This window comes from Ambystoma mexicanum, chromosome 1q (assembly GCF_040938575.1).
Source record: "Ambystoma mexicanum isolate Mex_15411 chromosome 1q, UKY_AmexF1_1, whole genome shotgun sequence".
NCBI lineage: Eukaryota > Metazoa > Chordata > Amphibia > Caudata > Ambystomatidae > Ambystoma > Ambystoma mexicanum.
Window position 1 is genome coordinate 1,390,264,413 of NC_090922.1, and position 23,299 is coordinate 1,390,287,711.

At 43.7% G+C, this 23,299-nt stretch overlaps 1 protein-coding gene across 1 annotated transcript in view; it reads right to left on the reverse strand.

Annotated features, from left to right (window-relative positions):
• The window catches only part of LOC138547986 (cytochrome P450 4B1-like), a 196,804-nt gene that overhangs the window by 86,048 nt on the left and 87,457 nt on the right, over nt 1-23,299 (reverse strand). Inside the window, exons 6-7 of the mRNA XM_069642248.1 lie at nt 10,838-10,989; nt 10,644-10,750 (exon numbers count right to left, since the gene is read on the reverse strand). Of these exons, the coding sequence (XP_069498349.1) occupies nt 10,644-10,750; nt 10,838-10,989 (259 nt within the window). The remainder of the gene's footprint in view (nt 1-10,643; nt 10,751-10,837; nt 10,990-23,299) is intronic.

Consider the following 23,299-nt stretch of genomic DNA (forward strand, 5'->3'; position numbering starts at 1 on the left):
GTCGTACCAAGAGTTGCACTTTTTTGCAGGCTTCAGTCAGAACCTCATGACATGGACAAGAATGCCAGGAGTGTTGGAGATGGAACAGAGAAAGTTAGATAGGGCTATATCAGGATTGAAATCAGCCACAGCAGTGGAGTTGGAGGCAAAGGCAGCCACTGACACTCTTTTCATGGGTTGGATTACCTTGAAGGCAGGAGGTGGTGTAGGGTGTGCCATTGCTAAAGGAGAATAGAGCTTCAAGTGAGAAGAGAGAAGCGAATGATCAGTCCATGAGAGTGAAGTAGTGAGAGGAATGGAGAGTGGGATTTCTGTGGAGATGAGAGCATCCAAGGCATGGCCAGCATTATGCGTTGGACCAGAGGGTAGAATGGAAAGAGAAAGGGAGTCACACAGGTTGCAGAAAGGTCCTGAAGAGTCTGGAGAGTCAATGTGGATGTTAAGATCACCCAGCAGGATGAGTTGGGAAGAGAAGAAGAGAAGAGAGGCCAGGTCAGCCCATTTCGAGAGGAAGACAGTGGACTGGCCCAGTGGCTGATAGAAGCTGGCCAGAGTAAGAGAGGCGACGAGCGAGAGAGAGAGAGCCTGCAGACCAGGCATTCAAAGGACGAGTAGGTCTGAGTGGGAATAATGGAAAGATCAAGGTAACTCCAACTCCTGGCCTGTTGGGCCTGAGTACGGAGAGGATCTTTTAGCATTCAGGGAGAAGTATGTCAAAACTTGTAGCAGAGTTGTCCTTAAACCATGTCTCAGTAAGACCAAGAACATCCACTTCCAGGAGTTCAAGGAGGTGGCAGATGTCAGAGGAGTGCTTGACAGCAGAGTGAGACTTTGGTGTGGCAACATGGAGCAGGTTGCCACTTTTGAAGGACCATGAAAAATACCATGGACATCTTGTAGAATAACAAAGATTTGGCTCCCAAAGTTGCACGTGAACAGAGGGTTGTGTAGGTTGTGTGGTGGACACGTCGACCAGAGGGTGTATTGAAGACGGCGGTCCAAATATGGCCATCATGACACCCACACGACTCTCAACCCAAAGACTGAGACATGACAGATGCACCACACTCTTAGGCCCTTCACCACCATCGTCGATGAATCGCAGATGTGAAAAACGTTACTCTCTCAGACAGCCATTCAGGCTATACCCAGTTGATGGTCTGGAGGAGATGCCATTAATCGGACAAGTCGAGGGACCACTAATCACGAAATCAATGACGTCATCACTGACATCACGACGTAGCTGCACCTAGAAATGAAGACATAGCCATCCATTCACAAACATGTCATTAGCTTATTGCAGATGGACACGAAACACATGCTTATGACTCACGCAGGTAGATAACAGACACATATACATATTTCTATGTCTCTCTATATATAGTTAAATTCTTCACCAAAGCGGAACCGCAAGATGCCAAAATATACGTATACCAAACTTGCATATGCTTGACTGCCACTAACATGGAAAGGGCAAATATGGAACCTATAGGCCTACTGAAATGAAGGAGGAAGGGGAGATAGGCTTCAAATACATTGAATGGCTGCAGACCGAGGCAAACAGAAACAATGCACCCATCCAAGGACGAGTGCAGACGGAAAGTTCCTGGTTACCAAGACCATAAGCCACCTGTGGGTTAATAGAAATAATTTAACCGGTCTATAGGCGGTCAAGCGCTCTACTCGCTGTGCCACTTCACTGTAGCCTGTCAAGTGGCACAGCGAGTACAACGCTCGCTTTGACATCCGTGCACAGCTTGCTAACGCAAGTTCGAATCCCGGCAAGGCCAAACTCAGCCTTTCATCCTCACGTTTCTTAGCGCTATATGAAAGGGAAAATATTATTATTTTATTATTAACATACTCCGTTGCACTATCTTCGATAGCAAATAGTTTCACGCCCTAATAAATAAAGTGATTTTTAATGAAGATCGGCTGGTGAGACTAATTTATGTTTTTTAAAACAGGTATGTGGCCCCATTTTGCCTATGTCACGATTTACAGACTCCAGCGGATGGGGTCTTCAACTGCCAGGTGCAGGTCCAAATATGCAACTTCATGACCCTCACCATTTTATGGGACAATCGCCAAGGACCAATATGCCCTTACGCAGTACTAGCGGCTACAAACAACATACCAACCAATAGGGTGGTCTAATGGCTCGTTGTTGGAGCAACCTTCCGATTATCAGAGCGACCATTTACTGCTTTCATCATAAACCAACAGCCTATCTACTGCAAAGGAACAACGCGTGGCTCCAAATAAACTTTTGCTGATCGACAGCAGAGACAATAGCAAATCGCTGAATATTCACTAAACATTTCATGTGAAATAAATGTACTTTACCAAATGTACAATCCTGCTGTTTACTTTTAAACCACAGTTTCATATTCCGAATTGTGGCGCACTGAGTTGTAAGCTGATCTAACACCCTCTGTACCGCAAAGGAACATCGCATGCCTCAACATGAACTTTTGCGGATTAACAACAAAGACAAATGCAAATTGCTGAATATTCTCTAAACATTCGATGTCAAATAAATGTACTTTACAAAATTTACAATCTTGCTGTTTGCTTTTAAATCACTGTTTCATATTCCGAATTGTGGCGCGCTGTGTTGTGACATAATATGTGTTGTCTTCCGGGTTCTGTGTAAAGTCACTTAGGACTGCAGAGAACTGGGCGTGTTTGATGACGCACCCTGTAACGTCACGGAGAGCGGTGGGGAATATGAATGCTTTGATAATATCAGGCTTAGGGGCGGGAGATATGATTTAGGGTCGCAAAAGCAAGTCAGCCAGGTCAATAGCGCCAGTCATAGGATTATCACATAATGTCGGCGCACACCAGCCGGATTTATCGTTTCTTTAGTGGACAAAAAGTCGGTTGACGCCCATAGGAAATTGTACTATTAGCGGACAAAAGGAGTGGTCTTAAAACACTTTCACCCTGACAACGAACAATACAAACAACTTTCTCAGTACACCCCCATTTTGTGTAATTGAAACCATTTCGGGACACCGCGAGTGTTCTTAGAACACATTCAACTAGACAGATTACAATACGGACAGCGTCCTGAGGACACCCCCAGTTTGTGTATTTACGAACAATTAAGTACACAGCGAGTGTTCATAGTTCATTTTTACCTTCCTTGCGAACAAAAATGACACATACTCTGTCCTCTAAACACCCCACCATTTAGTTTATTTAAAAAATGTCAGAACAGCCGTGTTCTCCGCGGACAAATCGAACGCAACAAAAACGTCTAGCACATAAAAAAACAAACCATTGAACCTATCTCATACTCCCCCACCCTCCCCAAACACTCTTACACACCAACACACGGCACTAAATACAATATTTTATCCACGTTTCACCGCGCTGTACGCGGTCGACAGCGAATACAAGATGGCGGGCGGGACAGAAAAACTGACGCGCATCACGCACCGCGCCGCCCAATCAGCGAACATGTCGCATGTCCGCGGACATGACGCAAGCCGCTGGGCCAATCGGGGTGCTGTCCACGGAGCGAACAGGGAAGTCCGTCCGTGAAGCAAACACAGATATCACTAATTTTTTTGCCTGACATTTTGGTCATTTTTTAAAAAACTACTGGACGGATTTACACCAAATTTGCAAAAGCATGCTTTCGGAACCAGGCCGCCGCTCCTGCCGCAAATTTGGTGTAAATCCGTCCAGCGGTTCGGGCTGTAGCCGTGCACAAAGTTTGCAAAAAAGTTCAGAGTGGGCCATATACTCTTTTTGCAAAGTTTGGTGAGGATTCGTCCATGGGGAGCGAAGATATAACCCGCCCAAAAAGTGCTCTTCCTATGGAAACACCAACTTAACCATAACTACCGCGGCCATGTAATGTATATGTATATGTATATGTATCTATACATCTGTGTCCTGCTGTATCAGTATCCTGATTTGCAGTGCCTGCTCAACCAATGACACAGAGCTGGTTCGGAGGTCACAACTGAACATTTGACAGCTGCATTGACAACCAAATCCCTGCTGCACAGGGACTGCATTTCAGATATGCACCCCTGCACCAAACCTATGATGATCAAAAGTAACCCATGATGGGGGCAGGATAATCTCTCAAGTAAAGCTATCCCTGAAGTTAGACATAGTGCCTGGCACTACTTATGATCATGACCAACATGTCCCAATTGCTACCGCACATGCAGCTCCTGTGAGTCAACTCTGCTGTGAAAGGTGATGTGTATGCTGGTCAGCCGGGTGTAGCCTACCAAATGACATGACAGGATCCTGGGGCTAAGGCCTCCCTTTGATTTCTTTGTGAGGCCAGGTAACACCCTCTGCCCGAGCCACAAAGTAAGCAGCTGTCCCGGGCCCGGGCGTGCAAAGGAACTTCAAAATTCAAAAGGAGTAGCCTCACACCAGGGTACTGCATCTCTAAAGGCCTGTGTTCTTGGCAAGAAGGGAAGGGGTGGAATTATGATAGGCAGGATGCCTCAATCAACCCATCCACTTCCTCTGGAGCAAAGCACTTGGGGTGTGATATCAGAAGGGCACTTTCCAATCAGTTAAAGATCAGGGATTGGACCACTTGGGCAAGCTAGCTGTAGTCCAGTCACCTGGAGACTCGCGCTTTCCACCCCTTCAGGCAGTATCTCTCAGATCCTCTCGGAACCTCTTAAGGCTGCAGGTTTGCTCTGTAGAACTCACTGGATCTCCTTTGAAAAAGTTATACTTTCTGAAGCCCTCAGCCTGAGAGGAAGAAAGAGCCATCCAAGGCAGAAGGAATATCAGTCTTCTCCTATACACTCCCAGGACACTTCGGGAGGGACCTCTGCTATGGACCAAGACATACTACTCTGCAAAGAATCTCCTAGAGCTGGGAGAGCAGGCCCTAAATGGAACCATCATGTCCTCCTGATTGGCCCTCAGAGCAACTGGAGGGCCAGACCAGCCAGTTCTACAGCACCAAACCGGTCTCTCTTTGTTCACTGCACTGTGACCAAGGGGGAAGTTGGCACTGACGTTCCACCACTTCAGACTTTCTTGTATCTCAAACCATCTTGACACTGCATCGTGTCCTAGCTAAGCCCATCACCTGCTAGGCCTGTAGTGACTGCCCGATCTGAACCACTAGTGAGTCACTTGCCAACTCTGACCAGGGCTAACAACCATGACTCAATCATGCTAACCCATGAATGACCTCTTATCAACCTGTACATCGAGGCAACCGGGATCATCACTTCAGTTACCATTGCAGGTCGACTCGAACTGGTGGAGGGTCACTTATCAACCCCTCCAAGCAGCTGAAACCCGGCTCAGCCTGGTTCCACTGCAAAGCGATTCTGGGACCACCACAATCTAGATCCGTCCTTTGATCGGACAAATTGACCACATTCGCCCATACCAAAGCCTGATTTCTGCTGGTGCCCGCACAATCCAATGTGCCCAAACTGGGCTTGATCCGCTCGTATCATTGTTCGACACTGGGTCTGACTCAGTCAACCCACCAATAAATGAATCCAGGTACTATTGACTCTGACCTGCCCCCTTGATCCACTTGCCCCCTAGAGTGTGGTTAGGTCACAATCACTAATGTTTTCATCAACAAAATATACTTTTACCTACCACCCCTTAAACAACGCTCCGAGAGCTATTTTCCTCAGTCTGTGCCACCTTCCCTGTTCCTCCTGTGGGGTGGGCTTTTGACAGTATTTTCTATTTATTTTATTGCAGATACAGTGTTTAATTAAAGTACATCTTTTTTCACAGTACCTTGATTTGACATTCCCTTTATTATGGACTGTCATACTTTGTTTGGGTCAATACTGTTTCACCTTCATGCTACTCTTAAGAGCTCAGCCCATCGTACCACAAAAGGCAAGAAAGGTATATCTATTAACTCTCCCGATTATACCTTTTTGATTGCTTTCTGCTTTGGTTTGTAGATGTTTGAGGGCTGAGAGGGCCATTTTACCCTTACTCACCCTTGTACTCCTGCAGAGCAGAATCCAATTTGTCACACTTTTGGCAGCTGTGGTATTTGAAATAGAGGCTGCCTACAAATCAGCCTTCCAAAATAAAAGTCTGCAGTAAACAATAGTTTTCACTGGCAGGGTATTTTTACAAACTCGATATGAGCATGGTGCAGACCTTGACGGCAAGCATCTTATGCGACCTCTGTCAAGAGATGGGGTCTCCCTCATGGCAGTAAGGTTAAGAAAGCTGAACTGTTAAAAAGCCTCTAATCGATCGAGGACGCTGGGGGATATAGGGTTTTCAGGGGCCAGTGGTGTGCTGGATCCCCTATCCCTGTTGCACATGCTCCTTGGGGGCATAGAAACCGATGAGGAAAGTGACTGAGATACCGCTTCCCAGCATTCCTCCCACCGGACGGGCCTTGTAGTGTCCCAAGAGCCATGAGTCTCCCACAAATCACACTCATCGGGTAGATCCTGCCCTTTCGCCAGGCCATGAAAGACGCTAGTGCCAGTCAACGCTGACAGGCTATACCTTGGAAAAGAAATGAGGGTGGCTCTAGAATAACAGAAGCAAAGGGATTACGTGATGTTGTGCAAGCTGGAGCTCGAGTCCCAGAAGGAAGCCAGGAAACCTCCTTTTGTGGAAGGAGGGGTCTCCAGCGGTGGGTCCCAAGGAAAGCCTAGGTGCCACCTCCCTATATCAAGCCGTATGAGATGGGGAAGGACGTTTTGAACTGGTTCCAAAAGTTGGAGTTAGCCATCTGCCTCCGGAGGTAGAAGAGAAGAGGAGATGTAGGGTGCAGGCCTTATACGCCGTCTACCAACAATTGAAACTGATGTTATTATTCAGTTGACTCCTGAAGATAGGCATACCTATTCCAAGAGGAAGGGCGCAGTCCTCAGGAAGTTCTACAAATCCCCAGTACAATACCCATAGAACTTTAGAGCACATCAAAAAGGGGAGTCAAAACCTTGAGACGTTTACACATCAGTCCCTGAAATATCTGAGCGGTTGGGTCACACGTAAGGGCACATGTTTACTCTGATCACATATGAGAGCATACTTAAGGAATGTGAGATAGAGTTACATCAGTATTTAGTGGACAAGAACATCATGGCCCCTCAGCAGCTTGCAAAGGTCGATCAGTTTGTTGCTACTTACAACCAGAAAAAGTCTGTTAGTGCGCCCACACCAGATGACAAGGGTGTGCAGTAATAAAATCATGGCAAAAAAGTTTCCTGTAAAACGAAAAAGCGTGCTTTGACCCAGTAAAGGTGTACCCATTATACCATTTAAGGAAAGCGGGGGTTGTGGAGGTGTCCCCCGCTCTCTTAATTGTTATAATAGTCTGGGTGTTGCAGGGGTGTCCTCCACATCCATTACATAGATTGCGACGGCAGCAAAACCACAGCCTTTTTTCTGTGATTGTAGCACATGGAACCATGACAAGGGGGTTGAGAAGAGTAAATCAAAAGAGGGCAAGGACAAAGTTGCTAAGAAAGGGCCCCAAAAAACCTGAGGGGTAATTCCAGACACCTACATCATCTGCTCGGTCAGAAAGGAGAAGTGAGGGTACCCCATGCACTGGGGTACTCACCTTCAAAGACCCCCATGTCTGTTACACCTGCGTAGATCGGAGACCTAAGAAGGGAGAAGAAGCCTGCAAGGCTAGTCTCAAGCAGGCAGTAGTTAGTGCCACTCTCATGAAGGAAGAACAGAAAGTGAACTTTGGCATCTTAGATGATGATTTACTACTCGGCCTGGAGCTGTCTTAATGGACCCTGTATAGCTGAGTGTGAAAGCTACTGGTCTCCCAACGCAGACACAGTTCCTGCTAACACAGACCTCTTTTTGGATGATATGCTCATTAATGAGAACAGAGACCCAGCACTTTCTGATATTGCTATGGGTATCACGCTATGGGTATCACCGCAGTCCAACAACGGTTGATGTGCAAGGGCCAGATCTTCCCTGGTCCTCCCAAGCTAGATAGGAGATACGATGGTCTCAACTAATCCCCACTGGCTATCCTTGAGTTCAGTTGGAGGGGAGAAACCTCACAGCTCTGCATCGCTGTAAAAGATGCCATTCCTGTAGATTGTCAGCTAGGAAATTATATATCTGACACCGAAATAATTGCTGCAGTCATATGATGTAGGGCAATGGATGCAGCTCGGGTGGCAGTCCTGGCTGCCAAGGGCCCAGTGGCTCTTCTGGCTGGTGATGGGGAGAGACCGGCACCGCCGGTATTACCAAGTCCAGATCTAGAGTCCACAGTGACGCCTGATCCTGACTGACCCTGCCAGGGAGTGACAATTTATTTTATTTATACTCATGTAAAGCTTTATAATGTGCCGGAACCCACACGTATCAGGGCGCACATGTACACAAGTAGACAACAATATCACAGGACAGAGTATAGAGCAGCTGACAAGGGGACCTAGGAATTACTCAAAGAGAAGGGTCTTCTGTGATCTTCTGGAAGCTCTGATGTTGGTTTCTTGTCATAGGGGTAAATTAAGAGAATTCCAGATTTCCAAGCCTCTGGTCCGTTTGAAAGGTGGACAGTTTACCCGCATCCGGTTGGATGAGCACAGTGGTCTACTTGACTCATAGTGGGTCATTAGGATTTCATATAAGTGGGGGTTTTCTCCATGTACATATTTATGCACCATAGTGGCCCCCTTGGCCGCCTTAAATTGTATTCAAGCTTTTACAGTGAAATTGGAATCTTTTTGATAATGCTGAAGGCTTCATTGACCTGCACATCGACGCACTCGAGATCACTACTCGACCACTGTCACCCTCCAACTCGAACCGTGGGAGTGTCACTCATAGACCCCTCCCAGAGACCAAAGCCTGACTTGGCCTCGCTAAATTGCATAGCAGTCCTTGGACCACCCAACTTGAATCCTTGAGAGCAGCCCTTCGATTGCACAGTGCGCCTGCATTTGCCCCTACTCGACGCTCGCTTGCTGCTTGGGCACTCACGCTCCAACGCACCCGGTCTGAGCTTGAGCAACTCTTCTAATCACTCAACACCGAGGGATGGATTCTCAACTGGTGTTAGGTACCAAAAAGGTAGTTAAAAGTGTTAACCTTTTCAGTACTTAAGACCTATTCTGAAGGTGGCACATTTTTCCGAAGTCGGTAGGAAAGCGCCACTTTCAGAATGCATGTGGCTGTTGCTAGGATGGGTTGGAAACCAACCTAATAACTGCCACATTCGTTATCTGCCTTTTTAGACTGGTATTCTTATAGCACTCCTCCAGTTTTATATGTGCGCTAAAGTGGTGCACATATACAGTACCATTTTGGTGCCGTTATTCTGGAGGAGTGCCACAGAAGCCTTGTTGCAGTGCAGGGTGTATTTGAACACTTTCAGATACACCAAAGTAAGCAGCTCTAAAGTAGTATCCTGCAACGTTGAAGCTGCTTACGTTGGTGTATCTGAAAGTGTTCATATACACCCGTGTTCTCTGCAGCAGTTTTGTAAAATAACGAATATGCTGTTATTTTACAAAAATGCTCCAGAGATTTCAGGATTGCGCCCCTTAAGCCAAAAACAGGCGCAATGATGAAGGTGCACTGTCGTGCACTACGAGGATGCCCAGGCCCACTAGAGAACAGTGGTGGAGCCTGGGCACCCTGATTTGGCCCAGTGAATCGTGCTCTTTAGCACGTTCACTGCGCCAAATTAGGAATCGTGCCCTGAGTTTAATCAGTCAAATACTGATAACTGAATCCAGGTACTGTGGACTCTGAACTGCCCCTCATGTCCCCTTGGGCCCTAGATATTTGATAGGTCACGATTGATCCTGTTTTTACCACAATGTATCTTTTTTGTGGCAAGTAATTTATCTACCACCCCTGGAAATATGCTCACAGTGCTATATTCATCAGTCGGTTGCATCGTCTCTGTTCTTCCTGCGGGCTATGTTTTTCAATAGTAATTATGATTCATTCTACTGCAGATGGTGTGTTTAATTAAAGTATATATATTTTTATACATCCTTGTTTGGACATTCCCTTTATTTTGAACTGTAATAATCTGTTGTGTGCGCCACTACTGGTTCACCTTCACACATGTTTTAAGAGCATAGCCTTCCCTCAGCCCACGTTACCACAAAAGGGGAATGAGGTACATCTCTTAACTGTGCTGGTTTTACCTTTCTGATTGTGTTGTTTTTTGGTTTGTACAAGTGTGAGGGTTGAGTGGGCCATTTTATGCCTACTCATCCGTGTACCCATGTGGAGGATAAACAATTTGTCACATCCCTCCCTACTTCCTTTTGACTGGTCCTCTTATGCGTCAATCTGTGATTCTTAGTGTGGCCTCCACCAATGGCCCTCTTGCGTTTAATATTATTTTCAGCATTAGCAGTTGTTTACTTGGTTGTGGTGGCCTACCTCTAACTGCATGGAACACAACAGACAGTTTGTTGATAATCATTCTGGAGTGCTCACCTGTGCAAGGGAATTTCCTTATGGTTGGGCTGCTCACTAGCCCTCGCACTGCGATGCAATGGGTGTTCATGTCGTTTATGTATAGTCCTTTACACATGATAATATGGCATTATGGTTATTGATGGAAGATTGCATTGATATGTTTTGCAAGGTCTATGTAAAAAGCTGTGGATGGACAGAAAGATACACATGCAAACTGCTACACCTACTTTGGCACACAGCAGAATATCGAGGAAATCTAAGTGTCTCTTCTTTTTCACCTCCTCAAGCTCCTTCCCATCTTGAAATAATGCCTTTCGCTGCTTGATCACAGCATCTGTAAGAGGAACACACTTCGTAAAAAACGTTTGTGTTAATTGCCAAAGATCACAGTGAAGAGAATGCAAGCACTTTTATTCAATACCTGTGTGCTGATGGGCAACTTTGCAGGCTCTTCGGAAATGAGCTCCCTGAGGACTTAGATGGTAAATTAGATTACTGTGATATGGGAAAAAGCGGAATCTTTGATCCACCAGATAGGAGAGGTCGTAGATGGCTTGGATGTACGGGTTCTTACTGAAACACAAACAGATCAAATATGAGACATCTGCAGAATGGTGCCTTGCAGAAGTCTATGAATAGGCTGCTAAGCATTAGAGATCTAGGGGTGTAGGCAAGGTTTCGTCAGCAAAGCTGGAGCTGCTACTTTTAGGTACGTAGTCATTTTCTCAGGGAGACATTAACAAATTTAGCAAAGCAAATTTTGCAACGTGAAAACCACATTTTGACTCCCAATACTTAAAATAATGTTCACAAGTAGCAGATTTATTAGCGTAGACAACATCGATTTCTCAGCAAGGAAGGCAAAGGAAAACCAGGTGGTAGCTAAAAGTATCAACTTGCCAGGAAGGAGACTAATACTCTGTGGGATGCGTCTCTCTGGTAGAGAGTTTTGAATTTAAGATCTAAGAACAATGACAGGTCATTGACAAGAGTTTGGGAAAGCATGAATGCAGCAGAATTGTCTGAGGATGAGGAAGGAAGTTCTTTTTGCAGATTGTCCCCATGTCATATGCAGATTTGATCGAGATATCTCTGTGATCAGCATCTAGAGTAGCTCTTTAAGTCTTTTTACACAAAAGATTGTGAAGCATCACCACCCATGACCTAGGCACACTCTTCCTTAATGAAACCTGGATGGCATCATATGGTTGTAGGTGATTTTAGCTCTAAAAAAATGTCATTGGGTAAACAATATTTATTTCTCCCACTAAACACCCTTCTCAACCTATTTTAGGACTTGTATAGTTATATAAACAGGTTCTAGTCTGGGAATATGTGGGGAAAGAGCTGGGTAGTGGTAAAAATACATATTTTACCCAACAATGTTTTGTTTTAATGATAAAATCACCTGATATCCGCCTACATCTACCCACACCCTGGCCGTACTCAACCCCAAATAAGGCTACAGCAGATGTTTTGTCCTATCACTCTCATGACTGTGACTCACTTGATCCCTCAGCATTCATTATACTGCCTGATGCTGATAGATGTCACCCAAAACATCTGGAGAGCCCAGGTTTGCAAACTCCTGGGCTAGAGCATCCAATTCAAAGCCATTCCTCACAATGCCAAGGACTTAACATCATACATAAGTCTTCTAGCCTTGCACTAGACTGAAATTTATCAAATATTGCTCATTCAAATCACTCTCCAGCCACTTAGCCCTTTCCCCCACAGGCAGTCTACCCTTCAACATCATCTTCAGATTGCCTACATGTCCTTTTTCAATAACTTCACCGATTTGGGCACCACCGTTCCCTTCCCTCACACCAACAACATCTTGATCATGGACCTTAATCTCAAGGAATCATTTTCTACAAAACCTTGAAGGAGGCACTAATCAACGTACACAAAACAACCCACAGCAAAGTCAACTCTCTGGGCATTATCATCACAGCTTTGCCAATTCAAAAATTCAACCCTTACCTCTCGAAAATATATGGCAATTCCATTCAACAGCAATATATAGCATATGTCCGATTCACAATATGATCAATGGGCCTCATCACGAGTTGGGCGGTATCCTGGTGGTAAATCTGTTAGAATACCGTCCAATACAAGTAACGTTACCGCAACTTGGTCCGGCGCTTTTAGTGCCGGATCACAAGTTGCGGTGGCCACGTAAGTCCCCATTTTGTTAGAGTCCATAGGACTCAATGGGGCATTTTCGGTGCAGGTGCCTTCACCTCCAAATCAAATCTGTAAGTGAGAGCTCTGCAGTTCGCCCAGACACGGGAATGGGCAGAGCCGTAATGCGCAAAAACAGTGGAACCGCTCCATTTTTACTGCTCTGCCAAACTCCTGATGAAGCCCAAAATCTCCTGTCATGGTCTGGGTGAACTTCCCTTCACCAAAAATGGATTTTCTCCACAGTTCCACAGAAAACCAAGGAAATTAGGTTTAACACAATGTTCCAATACATTTCCTAAGTTCTTCTACTCAAATTCACAAGGTTCTGTTGCCTCAATAAAGTATCTTGAAAAAGTCATAAGCTCTCACTCCTCCTGGAATAGGAATGGTCTCACATGTGTCGTAACAACAAAGAGTTTGGTCAGGCTGGTTCACCACAATTTTAACTGCATAAAGAATTGTAACTTTTCTTCAACTAGCTTTCACAATTCTTCCCCAAATGTCACAACTCAATGTGTTATTTTCTATTAGCACCACACTTCAGCACCTGCACCTTCTACTACCTGGCTTATTCTTTCACCAGGACTCTTCGAGGCAATCTTGCCCTACAGGTATATTCGCTTGCCCGTCTACTTGTTCAACACTGAGAACAGAAAAGTCCTTTAATGGCAACTACCAAATTAGAATAACAACAATTTTAATAGTCTTCTTTGGTATCAAAATGTTAGCAGCTTTCAGTGAAGAGAACATTCACATTGATAAATATTGGGACTTTTCTGCAAACAATGTTCAACTCCCTCCGGATAGCTTCTTCCAGAAAGTCAGCCTGTTTGCCACCTTTCTTTCCCTTATGCATCAATAACAAATTAGTGGTAAGGTTTAAGTCTTTTCCTGCTTCTGCCTTGACTGTGGCAATGTGAGTTTAAACCAGGTATAACTTTCCCAAAGCACAACAGTGACTTTTACAACCCGTGGGACTCTTATCATTTCCCTCTGGCCTTTGGCAATATTTGGGATTTTTAAACTGGCCAGGTTTTAATTTCTTTTGGCTTAGGAATTACTTGCACGCATTAGTTCTTAAGGTAGTTTGCCAACCGGGCTGTTTGGTCTTCCATAAACTACAACATGAATATAACAGTTGCATTGTTTCACTGTACAGCACTTTCATTGTTTTCTGCTAGTTTGGTATTCAATAGCAATACCTTTTTCATTCATATGCAAATGACTCGGCTGACTCGGCACCCGTGAACAGCATGTGAGCATTCCGCAGCTACTCGCAAGTGGTGGACTCACTGGGTAAGCTGCTTTCACTCGATGTTCGCTGACCTCCAGTAGTCTTGGCTTTTCTCTGCCTGTCTTCTCGCTCCTCCAGCCCCAGCTTAAACAATAACGGCCAGCACATCATACACTGCTTCTTCTGCTTCTCCGGCTTCTCTAGAGCCTGCAACTGAGGGGGCCATTTAAACGTCTCAGTCTCCCTTGGATGTGGGTCATTTAGGTTAATTAGCTGACCACTACAGCTTTGTTCCTCTGCATCCCTCTTCCTCGTCCCAGTACTGAGGGGTTTATGAGGTCTTGAATAACAAAATTAGTTTTCTTAACTGGTTTCCTACTTAGATTTTGATCTCTCTTTTCTAAGAGAATATTATGCGAATATGTCATCAGATTGGTTGGTGGAGAGGAATGTAGGTTTTTAGATGACATGATGTTAACAGTATCTTTCCCTTACACTTTTGGGAGTTAGGTGGAATATTCAATTGCCTGAGTTCCCTGAATTTGCGAAAGATCGATCTGTTTTATTCATATAGAGTTCCTGACTAATTCCACCTACACTAAAATGGTTAACCCATGCAACAAAAGGGTTATGGTGGCAACAAGCCGTTATATATTGTGGGAGTGGAAAAATGTCTCCTTCAAAAAAAGGCAAATACTGTGTCTCATCCCCTGGATTCCTCTCACCTTCCTGAGAATGTTCTCCTCTTAGGTGATCCTCCACCAGAGCACCACCCCCCAAGGTCAGGATCAGGAAGTGTCTGCCTTTCCCTGGTCACCAGGGATGAGACTTCAGGCAGGGATTAAGTGAGGGATCCACAGCTAACATTCAAACCCAATCCATATGAACAGTGGTACATGCAAGAACTGAACATTAACAAAAGAGTAATTGGGAAATATGAGAAAACCTGTCTTACTACATCCTACTTCAAGAATACCAGAATTACTAAAAATAAATTACAATTGCCTACTGCTAACAGAACACCATTGCCAAGCTCAACAATGAAATCAAGACTATCGTCGAGGCAGACACACCGTTTACCACCTGACTCTCCAATCGTCTCTTACACAGCTATCAACCAAATTCTAAGGAGCAAGATCCGCCAAAACATTGACTCCAGTGCAGAGAATGCCCCACCCATACCATCATACAAAATAACAGTGACCTCTGTAGAATACATGGTAAGGACTGTATTATTTGTCAAAGCTACATCCTATTGAAGGCTACAACCTCAAGTTATTACGCGTGGAAGCCCATAACATCATTCTGGAAACCATCTGCTCCCTCACACAGGGCACCTTTCACATGACCCTTAAAACCAGACAAATTATTCCCTTGCTCAAGTAGCGAATGTTGGGTCCCCTGATAGCCTCAGCAACTAGAAACCCCTCTTCCTTTCCTTTGGAAGGTCCTTGAAAGAGTTTTCACCTAACAATGAGCACATATCGATGCCAACAGCCTCGTACAGACCTTTCAACCAGGCTTCACACCCAGATGTATCACAGAGATGGCCACCATTCAAGTAGTAGACAAATTCAAGTAGTAGACATATCACTCCAGATCCTTGGCAACAGACACCCTTTCTTCTTGTCATTCCACAATATCTCTGCCGCTTTTAACACAGTAGACCGGCGAGCCCTCATCAACTTACTTCACAAAGGAAGGGCCAACAGAGACAATACCTCTGCTGGTTCACCTCCTACCTAGATGGTCACCATCAGTTTGTCCAGATGGGTACTTCCAAATCATCACCTCTACTTGTCACTTTTAGACTCCCATCGTGATCCATCCTCTGAGTCATGATTTTCAACCTGTTTATGGGGCCCTGTGATCCCTCATCATCAACGACAACATACACATCCACCAATAAACAAAAAAAGTACAACTCTAGCTAAAAACAGACCCATCAAAGACATCCACCAACTCAAAGTCTGCCTTGCCCTAATCCAGACCGGGTGCGCAATACCTGGTGAAAACTCAATACCACAAGGATGTAATTTTATCTCCATATAAACACCACTGAACACCCTCACATTCAGACCTGCCCCTCCACCAAGAACCTCAAGATTTTCACTCATCTGGCGACATCCAGCGCCAAGTCTCTGGAATTCTACATGGACAGCCAACTCTCCTTCACAACGCATATAGGAAAGAAAGCTCAGACACCATGGTACCAACTATTCCTCTTCTACAAAATTACCTTCTTTCTAACAGACACCAGCTTGAGACCCTCTGTACATGCCCTAGTTCTATTTCACCCGGACAAAGGAAACACCTTGTTCACTCACCCACCATCAGCTGTTCTCCATGCCACTACCCATCTCATTAAATATCTCATGTGACCGCATATCACCCACACACCTTGCAATTCAGTGGTTGCCACCGCAAGCATGTTTTACCTTCTAAGCAAGCTACACCATAGAAATATTGCATGCTTACGTGGCAGACAAACTGACCATCACTGGTGGTCAGCTAATTGCCAGAAGTCAGATCCTGTCCTGATTAGACCTGGAAAAATGCAAAAAAGAAAGAAAAAAAAACAGGAATCCAAGTGTTCTCAATATATGCCCATGGATTGTGGACACCTACCCAAATTAATTTAGTAAAGAAATCAATACCCTCATTTTGATGAAACATCTATTTCACTCTCAATTAGAGGCACCCTCTGAACCCACAAAGCCAACTATTCCTCCTGTCAACCACCCTCTACAGCGTACTCCCTTGTTTCAACCCCTGTAGGCAGTGTTCCAAGTTTATCACTAATTACAAATGTTAACCATTTCCTGCTAGATTCAATATTACGGCTCTATCATAACCTTGGTGGTATCCTAGCATTAATACCGTCGGGATACCGCCAACGCAAATAGCGTTACCGCTACTCGGTCCGGCGCAATTTGCACTGGATCCCAAGTAGTGTTAAGGCTGTAATTCCCAATTTCTTTTGATAGTCCATAGGACTCTAAGGAGATTTTCAGTGCTATCCCGAGTGTAATACTGCCCAACTGTAATAGCGTTAGTGCCTACTCGTTCGGCAGTATTACCGCTGGATCACAGGTTGGGCGTTTGCGGTCAATCTCCATTCCCCATTGGGTCCATTGGACTAATACTGCGAGCTAATACAGCTGGCAGAAATACCACTGAAAATAGGGCGCTAAATGGGATTTTCACCTCCAGAAAAAAGCTGGAGGTAAAACAGCCCATTTAGGACCAACTCGTGATAGAGCCAGCCCTTAAATGCACCAGTAATACGGTTACTGTCGCTACCGCCGCTTTTAAGGGTACAGCTCAACTCGTGATGAGGCCCAAAACACCAACTTTCCGCCCAACTCGAGATTGGACGAACCCTTAAATGTGGCGGTAATAGCGTTTAAGGGCATTTAAGGGCTACTGCCCATCTCGTGATGCGGCCCAATAACTGTAGTAAATGCTATCCTATAAGGACAGTCACTTTCTGTTCATAGCTAATGTACGATTGTAACCCGTACAGGAATACAACACACTGTTTCTTGCTTAAGCAAGTTTTTCACTCAGATACACAGAATAAAATAAATAATACAATATATGTCACATTTCTTGCTATTGATCCTGCAGTCTCCTAACAGCTTCAACCTGGAGCTATAAATGTAGTGCTTGCCTTGACCTTGTATTGACAAAAGGGACTGGCAGCGATGGCAGCAAAAGATATAAAACCTGACTCTGGGGAGTGGGAAGCTGCAACGGTGGAAAGTAGGGAACACAAGAAACTAAGCACAGGCATCCTGGGGGTGGTGTCTTTCCCCTCTTCTACCTCCACACCCCATGTGTGTTGTAGGAGGACCTTAGGATCAACTGGGTTGCATTCATGTTTAGGAAATGGACTGCACTTCCTTCTATCATTGAATTGCAGCCAACCCTATCCTCAGTCAGCCTAGGCAAATGTGTGAAGTCACCTTTAGCCATAATTTCCCGTGCAGACATTTATCCTGCTTTTACTGGTGTTTTAACTCTCTAAGAGAATTTATACAACACCTTAACATGCACTGATCTTGACTAGTTTCAGCACTGTCACGAATGCTGCCCCTGAATTAGGACCTCATCACAAGTTGGGCAGTAGCCCTTAAATGCGGCGGCAACAGCATTACGGACGCATTTACTGCTCTGCCCAATCTCGAGTCTGGCGTGTTTACCCCCAGCTCTGAGCCGAGGGTAAACATGCCAGAGAAATGCAAATTTGTGGCGCAATCAACGCCAGCGGTATTACCATGCGATAATTGCACCTAAAATTCCCCATTGGGTCTATTAGATCCAATGGGGAATGGGGAATGGGGAGTAATCTTTAGCACCCAACTCGTGATCCAGTGGTAATGCCAACCAACGGGTGGGCGCTAACGCAAATAAAGTTGGCCGGTATCCCAGTCGGGATACCTCCAAACTCGTGATGAGGCCCTTACTATGATATTATGTATTTTTTTTACCTTGGCTGGTGTGCAGTTCTTTGTCTTGAGCATTTGTTTCTCTAACTGGGGGTAAGACCTTATCATTTTAGAACCAAATGCTTGCAATAGTATGTCCTTCACCATTCCTGACTCTGATTGGCTGCAGATGTTTGACCCAGAATATTCATGACAGATCATGAGAGCAAGGCATTGTCATAAGCATGCCTGACCTTGACTGTATTCAAAACTATGTGCTGACCATTCCTACCAGTAATTGAATGCACTATTTCTTTTGTATTCTGTATTCTAATAGCATGCAGAAATGAAAGGGAGAATGTGCATCTTTGGAAAGGAGAGAGTTCAGAGACAATAAGGCTGTGTTGGAGCCGGTGGGGCGTTACATGTAACCTGATTAAAAGAAAGAATAAATCATACTTCTTGGTCCTTTCATCATTTCAATGGCGACGAGTTGTTTGCTGCAGGAGCCCTACTGAGTACCTGCATCGTGTGTATACCACGGCGTGTGAGTTTGCTGGGGCATGAAGTGGCTGTTTACTGGTTTCAGGCGAGCTGAACTGGCGAGTGATCTGGGCCTTTGGAGGCCTCTGTAGTGTCATATGCCTGTAGTGGTTTATGGACATTAAAACCCAGGATTTCTTGGGTTGGTTACTGTGCTTCCTCATGCTTCATTTTGCCTGCAGTCAAACGTGGCACACTCCAAGCGACATTCAAATTACAGCCTTTGAGGAGCATTCAGCAAGCCGATCAGCTGTTTAATCTGTTTCGTCGGCACAGTTTGTTTAGATTGCCCTGCGCAACAGTGCATATGCGTGTGTTTAACCATAACAGCCAGCAAAGACAAAGGCACTTTAAAGGAGAGTACCTTTTGATGTGACCGTGCATGGTGGCCATGTGGGCCTGTTTGGGACTTTAACTAATTCTCTGTGGTGTTAATGAGAAACACTCTATATTTGCTGTTTCATTTTCATCATCCCAGTACTATGGAAAATTGTTATCAGAAGTATTCTTGGGAGATTAACAGTAGGAGTACATACAATTGAAGACGCTTTGACGATTCAAGTAATTACTGTATAGTAGAGTGTACATTTTGTTGTGCAGATAATAATAATACAAAGTGTACCACCGCCATGTTACTTTTTGGATACGCAGAGTGAACCCAGTATCCCTTGGAAAAGATGGAAGAAATGTTTCAGGCATTGTTGGTAGTACATGGTTTGAACTTATCTAGTACTACATTCTTTGGGGAATTATGGACAAGAACAGTTTGAGAATTTATCACCACTATCTGAGGATGAAGCTGGTGTTCTATTGGAGTTTGATAAGTGTATAATGATGCTTGAAAAGCATTATGAGGTGTCTACAAGCATTATATTGGAGAGGTATTATTTTGCAAAGAGGAAGGCAGCAGAGTGATTCTGCAGAACAATATATCACAGCTTTTTTGATTGTGGTCACATATGAGTTTGGAAGTACACATAATGAGAGTCTTTAAGACCAGTTTATGTTAGAATGCTCGGATAGTAACATTTGTGATGCATTATGTTCTAAGAGTAAACCTTCTGTGCATGAAGTGCTTAGAGTGGCTAAAGAAGTTGAACACACACATGAAGAATTGGAAAAGAGGACAGAATTCTATACAAAGAAAGAGGAATATGTACAAGTGGTGGATGTTTTTTCAGTACAAGGCAAGACGTTGAAAAGAAAGAAACCAAACTTTAAAAAAAAGTACAAAACTAAAGGAGAAGTAAGATGAGGAAGAAAGGAAAAATGTTTTCACTGTGGTAGTTTATACCATTTTGCCAACAGTGAGATGTGTCCTGGAGTTAAAACTTTAGTCAAAAAGTGTAACAAGAAGGGTCATTTCACTAACTGTTGTAGAGCAAAGAATGACTCTGCCGATTGGGTTGATGAGTTATGTTATGATTCAGAGGATTGGACTTACATTATAGATGAAGATGTGTTCATCAATGTAGATGAGGATGCTGATGTTGAGAAGCCTTTGGTTACCATTAGGACTGAAGGGAAGTATGTTGAAATAGTCAGACTCGGGGCAAAATATACTTTGGTGCCCAAGAAGATTTTTGAAACCACTTTATTTAAGAAGTGTAAGTTGAGCAAAGTAAATATCCGGCATGTGGCTTATGGAGGTAGGCATATTGAATTAGTAGGATGGTCCTGTACCATGATGCAATTTACAGATAGGTAAGCTAGAGGAAATGTGTATGTTTCTGATAAGGCGAGCTATTCCCTTTTTAGCTGGTCTCATTAGAAAAGGTTGAATATAAAAATTGATCCCAAAGCGAAGAGGATGTGTATGCCGTTGATGGTATAACAGAAGTTATTCTAATGAAGTTGCACACCATCTGGTATTCAGAGAAGAGTTAAGATGTCTAAAAGATTACATGCACAAGATAAAGGTGGAATCTGATTCTTTTCCGGTTTTGCAGAAAATAAGATCTGTGCCTATGTATCTTAAAGTTGGTGTAATAAAAGAACTGGAGGAGAGGGAAACAAATGGTGTTATTGAAAGAACCTCTTCTTTAAAGGGACTTCACCTCTTGTAATTGTACAAAAGCCAAATGGCAAGCTGAGACTTTGTATAGATTTAAGATCTGTGAATCAGTGTATTATTCCAGACAGACATCCATTGCCTAATATTACAGAAATGCTAGACACCATTAGTGGTGCAAAGGTTCTGAGTACTCTAGATTTAAGATCTTCATATCATCAGATAGTATTACATCCGGAGTCATTACAGTGTTTATTACTCCGGCGGCTTTATTCCACTGCCAAAGCATGCCCTTTGGTTTAGTATCCGCTGCAGCAATATTTCAAAGGGTCAGGTATCAACCTTTCTATGATGTTGAAGGAGTTCCATATTTTCAACATGATGTGTATGGTAAAACTATGGAAGAACATGATACAAGGTTGTGGAAGGTGTTAGATATTTTTATGGAGGCTGGATTAATGTTTAGCAAACAAAAGTGTACATTTCACAGAACTGTAATACAATATCTGAGCTATGAAATATCTGAGCAAGGCAATAAACCAAAAATGAAATTAGTGAATGGTGTCATAATTTTCGAAGTCTTTGTGACAAAGCACAGGATGTGTAATTTCTTGGAATGGTTGAGTATTACTCTAAGTTTATGCCAGTTTTCGCAACTAAATCGGTGAACATGAGGACGTTGATAAAGAAATGGGTTCAGTTTCAATGGGACAGTAAGTGTGAAGCTGAATTTCGCAACATTAAGTCAGTTTTAAACAAAGCGCTGACTTTACATAGTTATGATCCGAGCAAGAAAAGTGTGGTGACTACTGATGCCCGCAATCATGGATTGGGGGGCAGTTTAATCTCAAGAGTGTAACAGGAACAAATGGAGTGTTAAAGGAAGCATAAACAAATAATTCCACTATTGATAAAGAGTTACTTGCAGTCAAATAGGTAAAAGATATGTTTCGCCAATTTCTGTTGGGAGTGAGGTTCATTGATCACAAACCACTTAGAGAGATTTTAACCACTAAAGGGTTGGACAAACTTTCATCTAAGATTAGAAAATGGGTTGCCAGTTTACAGGAGAACACTGGGGACATGGACAAAAAAAAATAAGGCTGCAGATTATCTATCTAGATTAACAAATGTAGTTGAAGAACAAGAGGAGAACAATGATGACATGGAAGGTTATTAGAAACGAATCAAGATGTATCAGAGGAAGAGTGCAAATAATTAATGCTGAAAGATATTTTTGGAGAGACAACGAGGAGAGGATTGACTGTGGAGAGAAGAGTAGCAACATAAGGAAAGGATCTGAGGACAGCACAGGGTCAACGTGGTGTGTTGGCAGCAAGACCACAAAGAGCAAAAGAGGTGTGTATCCCGGATATGTGCTTAGAAACTAAACTCGGGTTTTAAGTGTGTTATAAAAAAAAGATTAAAATTTAAAACAAAATATTTCTTTTCCTGATGCAGAGAGGCATGTTTTTGACAAACTTCATGTAAAGGGTTGTATGCTGATGAGGGGACATAAGTTATATCCTCCGAAAGAAGAGAAAAGATGTTAGCAATGGCTCATGAAGGTAATCAAGGTACGACAAAAAACAAACAATATTTAAGACAAGATTTTTGGTGGCCAAGAGTGGATTTTCAAATGGAAAGATTAATAAGAAATTGTCATGAGTGTGAGGAAGCAGCTAAAGGTTACACAGCGAGAGTAGAACCAATGACTCTCAAATCCATTACTTTGATTCCATGGGAAAGTGTAGGGTTAGACATTTGGTATAGAGAATTGGAACCGTTCAGTACATCATCCTGAAACAAATGGAATAGTGGAGGGATTTAATAGCGTTATGAAAGAGAGTCTAGATAGGCCATTGCTGAAGGCAAAGATTGTAGGACAGCTGTGGCATATAGATTCACCCCTCATTCAACGACAGGAATCTCTCCATTTCATATGCTGAGAGGAAGGAAGCCTAACACTAGAATATGTCCTACTTGGTTAGGTAGGGGCATGATATAATATGATATACAATATGATATATGATAGGTTATTTATAACGCGCTTAATACCCAGAGATTTCTAAGCGCGGACCCGGGGATCGAACCTGTGTTGCTTTGTGTCGTCTTGCTTCCAAGGCGAGCATGTTGCCGCTGAGCTATCCTCCCGGGATGATGTGTGAGTAATGTGCATTTTCAAAGGGTCATGGATAATATCTGCAAGAAATATGTGAGCAATACGATGTTTTGCTGTCAGAAAAGCCACGAAAGAGAGCAATCAAAGTGGGAGATAAGGTGCGTCTTAAACTTCACCAATGAAAGATGGATTCTCAAATTCGTCAGAAACTTTTCTAGTAAACTGAAAAATGCATGGAGCTCTGAGAACATCTGATGGTAGGGTTTAGAATCTAAATAGAGTTGATAAGAGTACAGACGAGAAATCAGCCAATGAGCTAAAGATGGGATCAAGCGGTTTTAATCATTCTCACA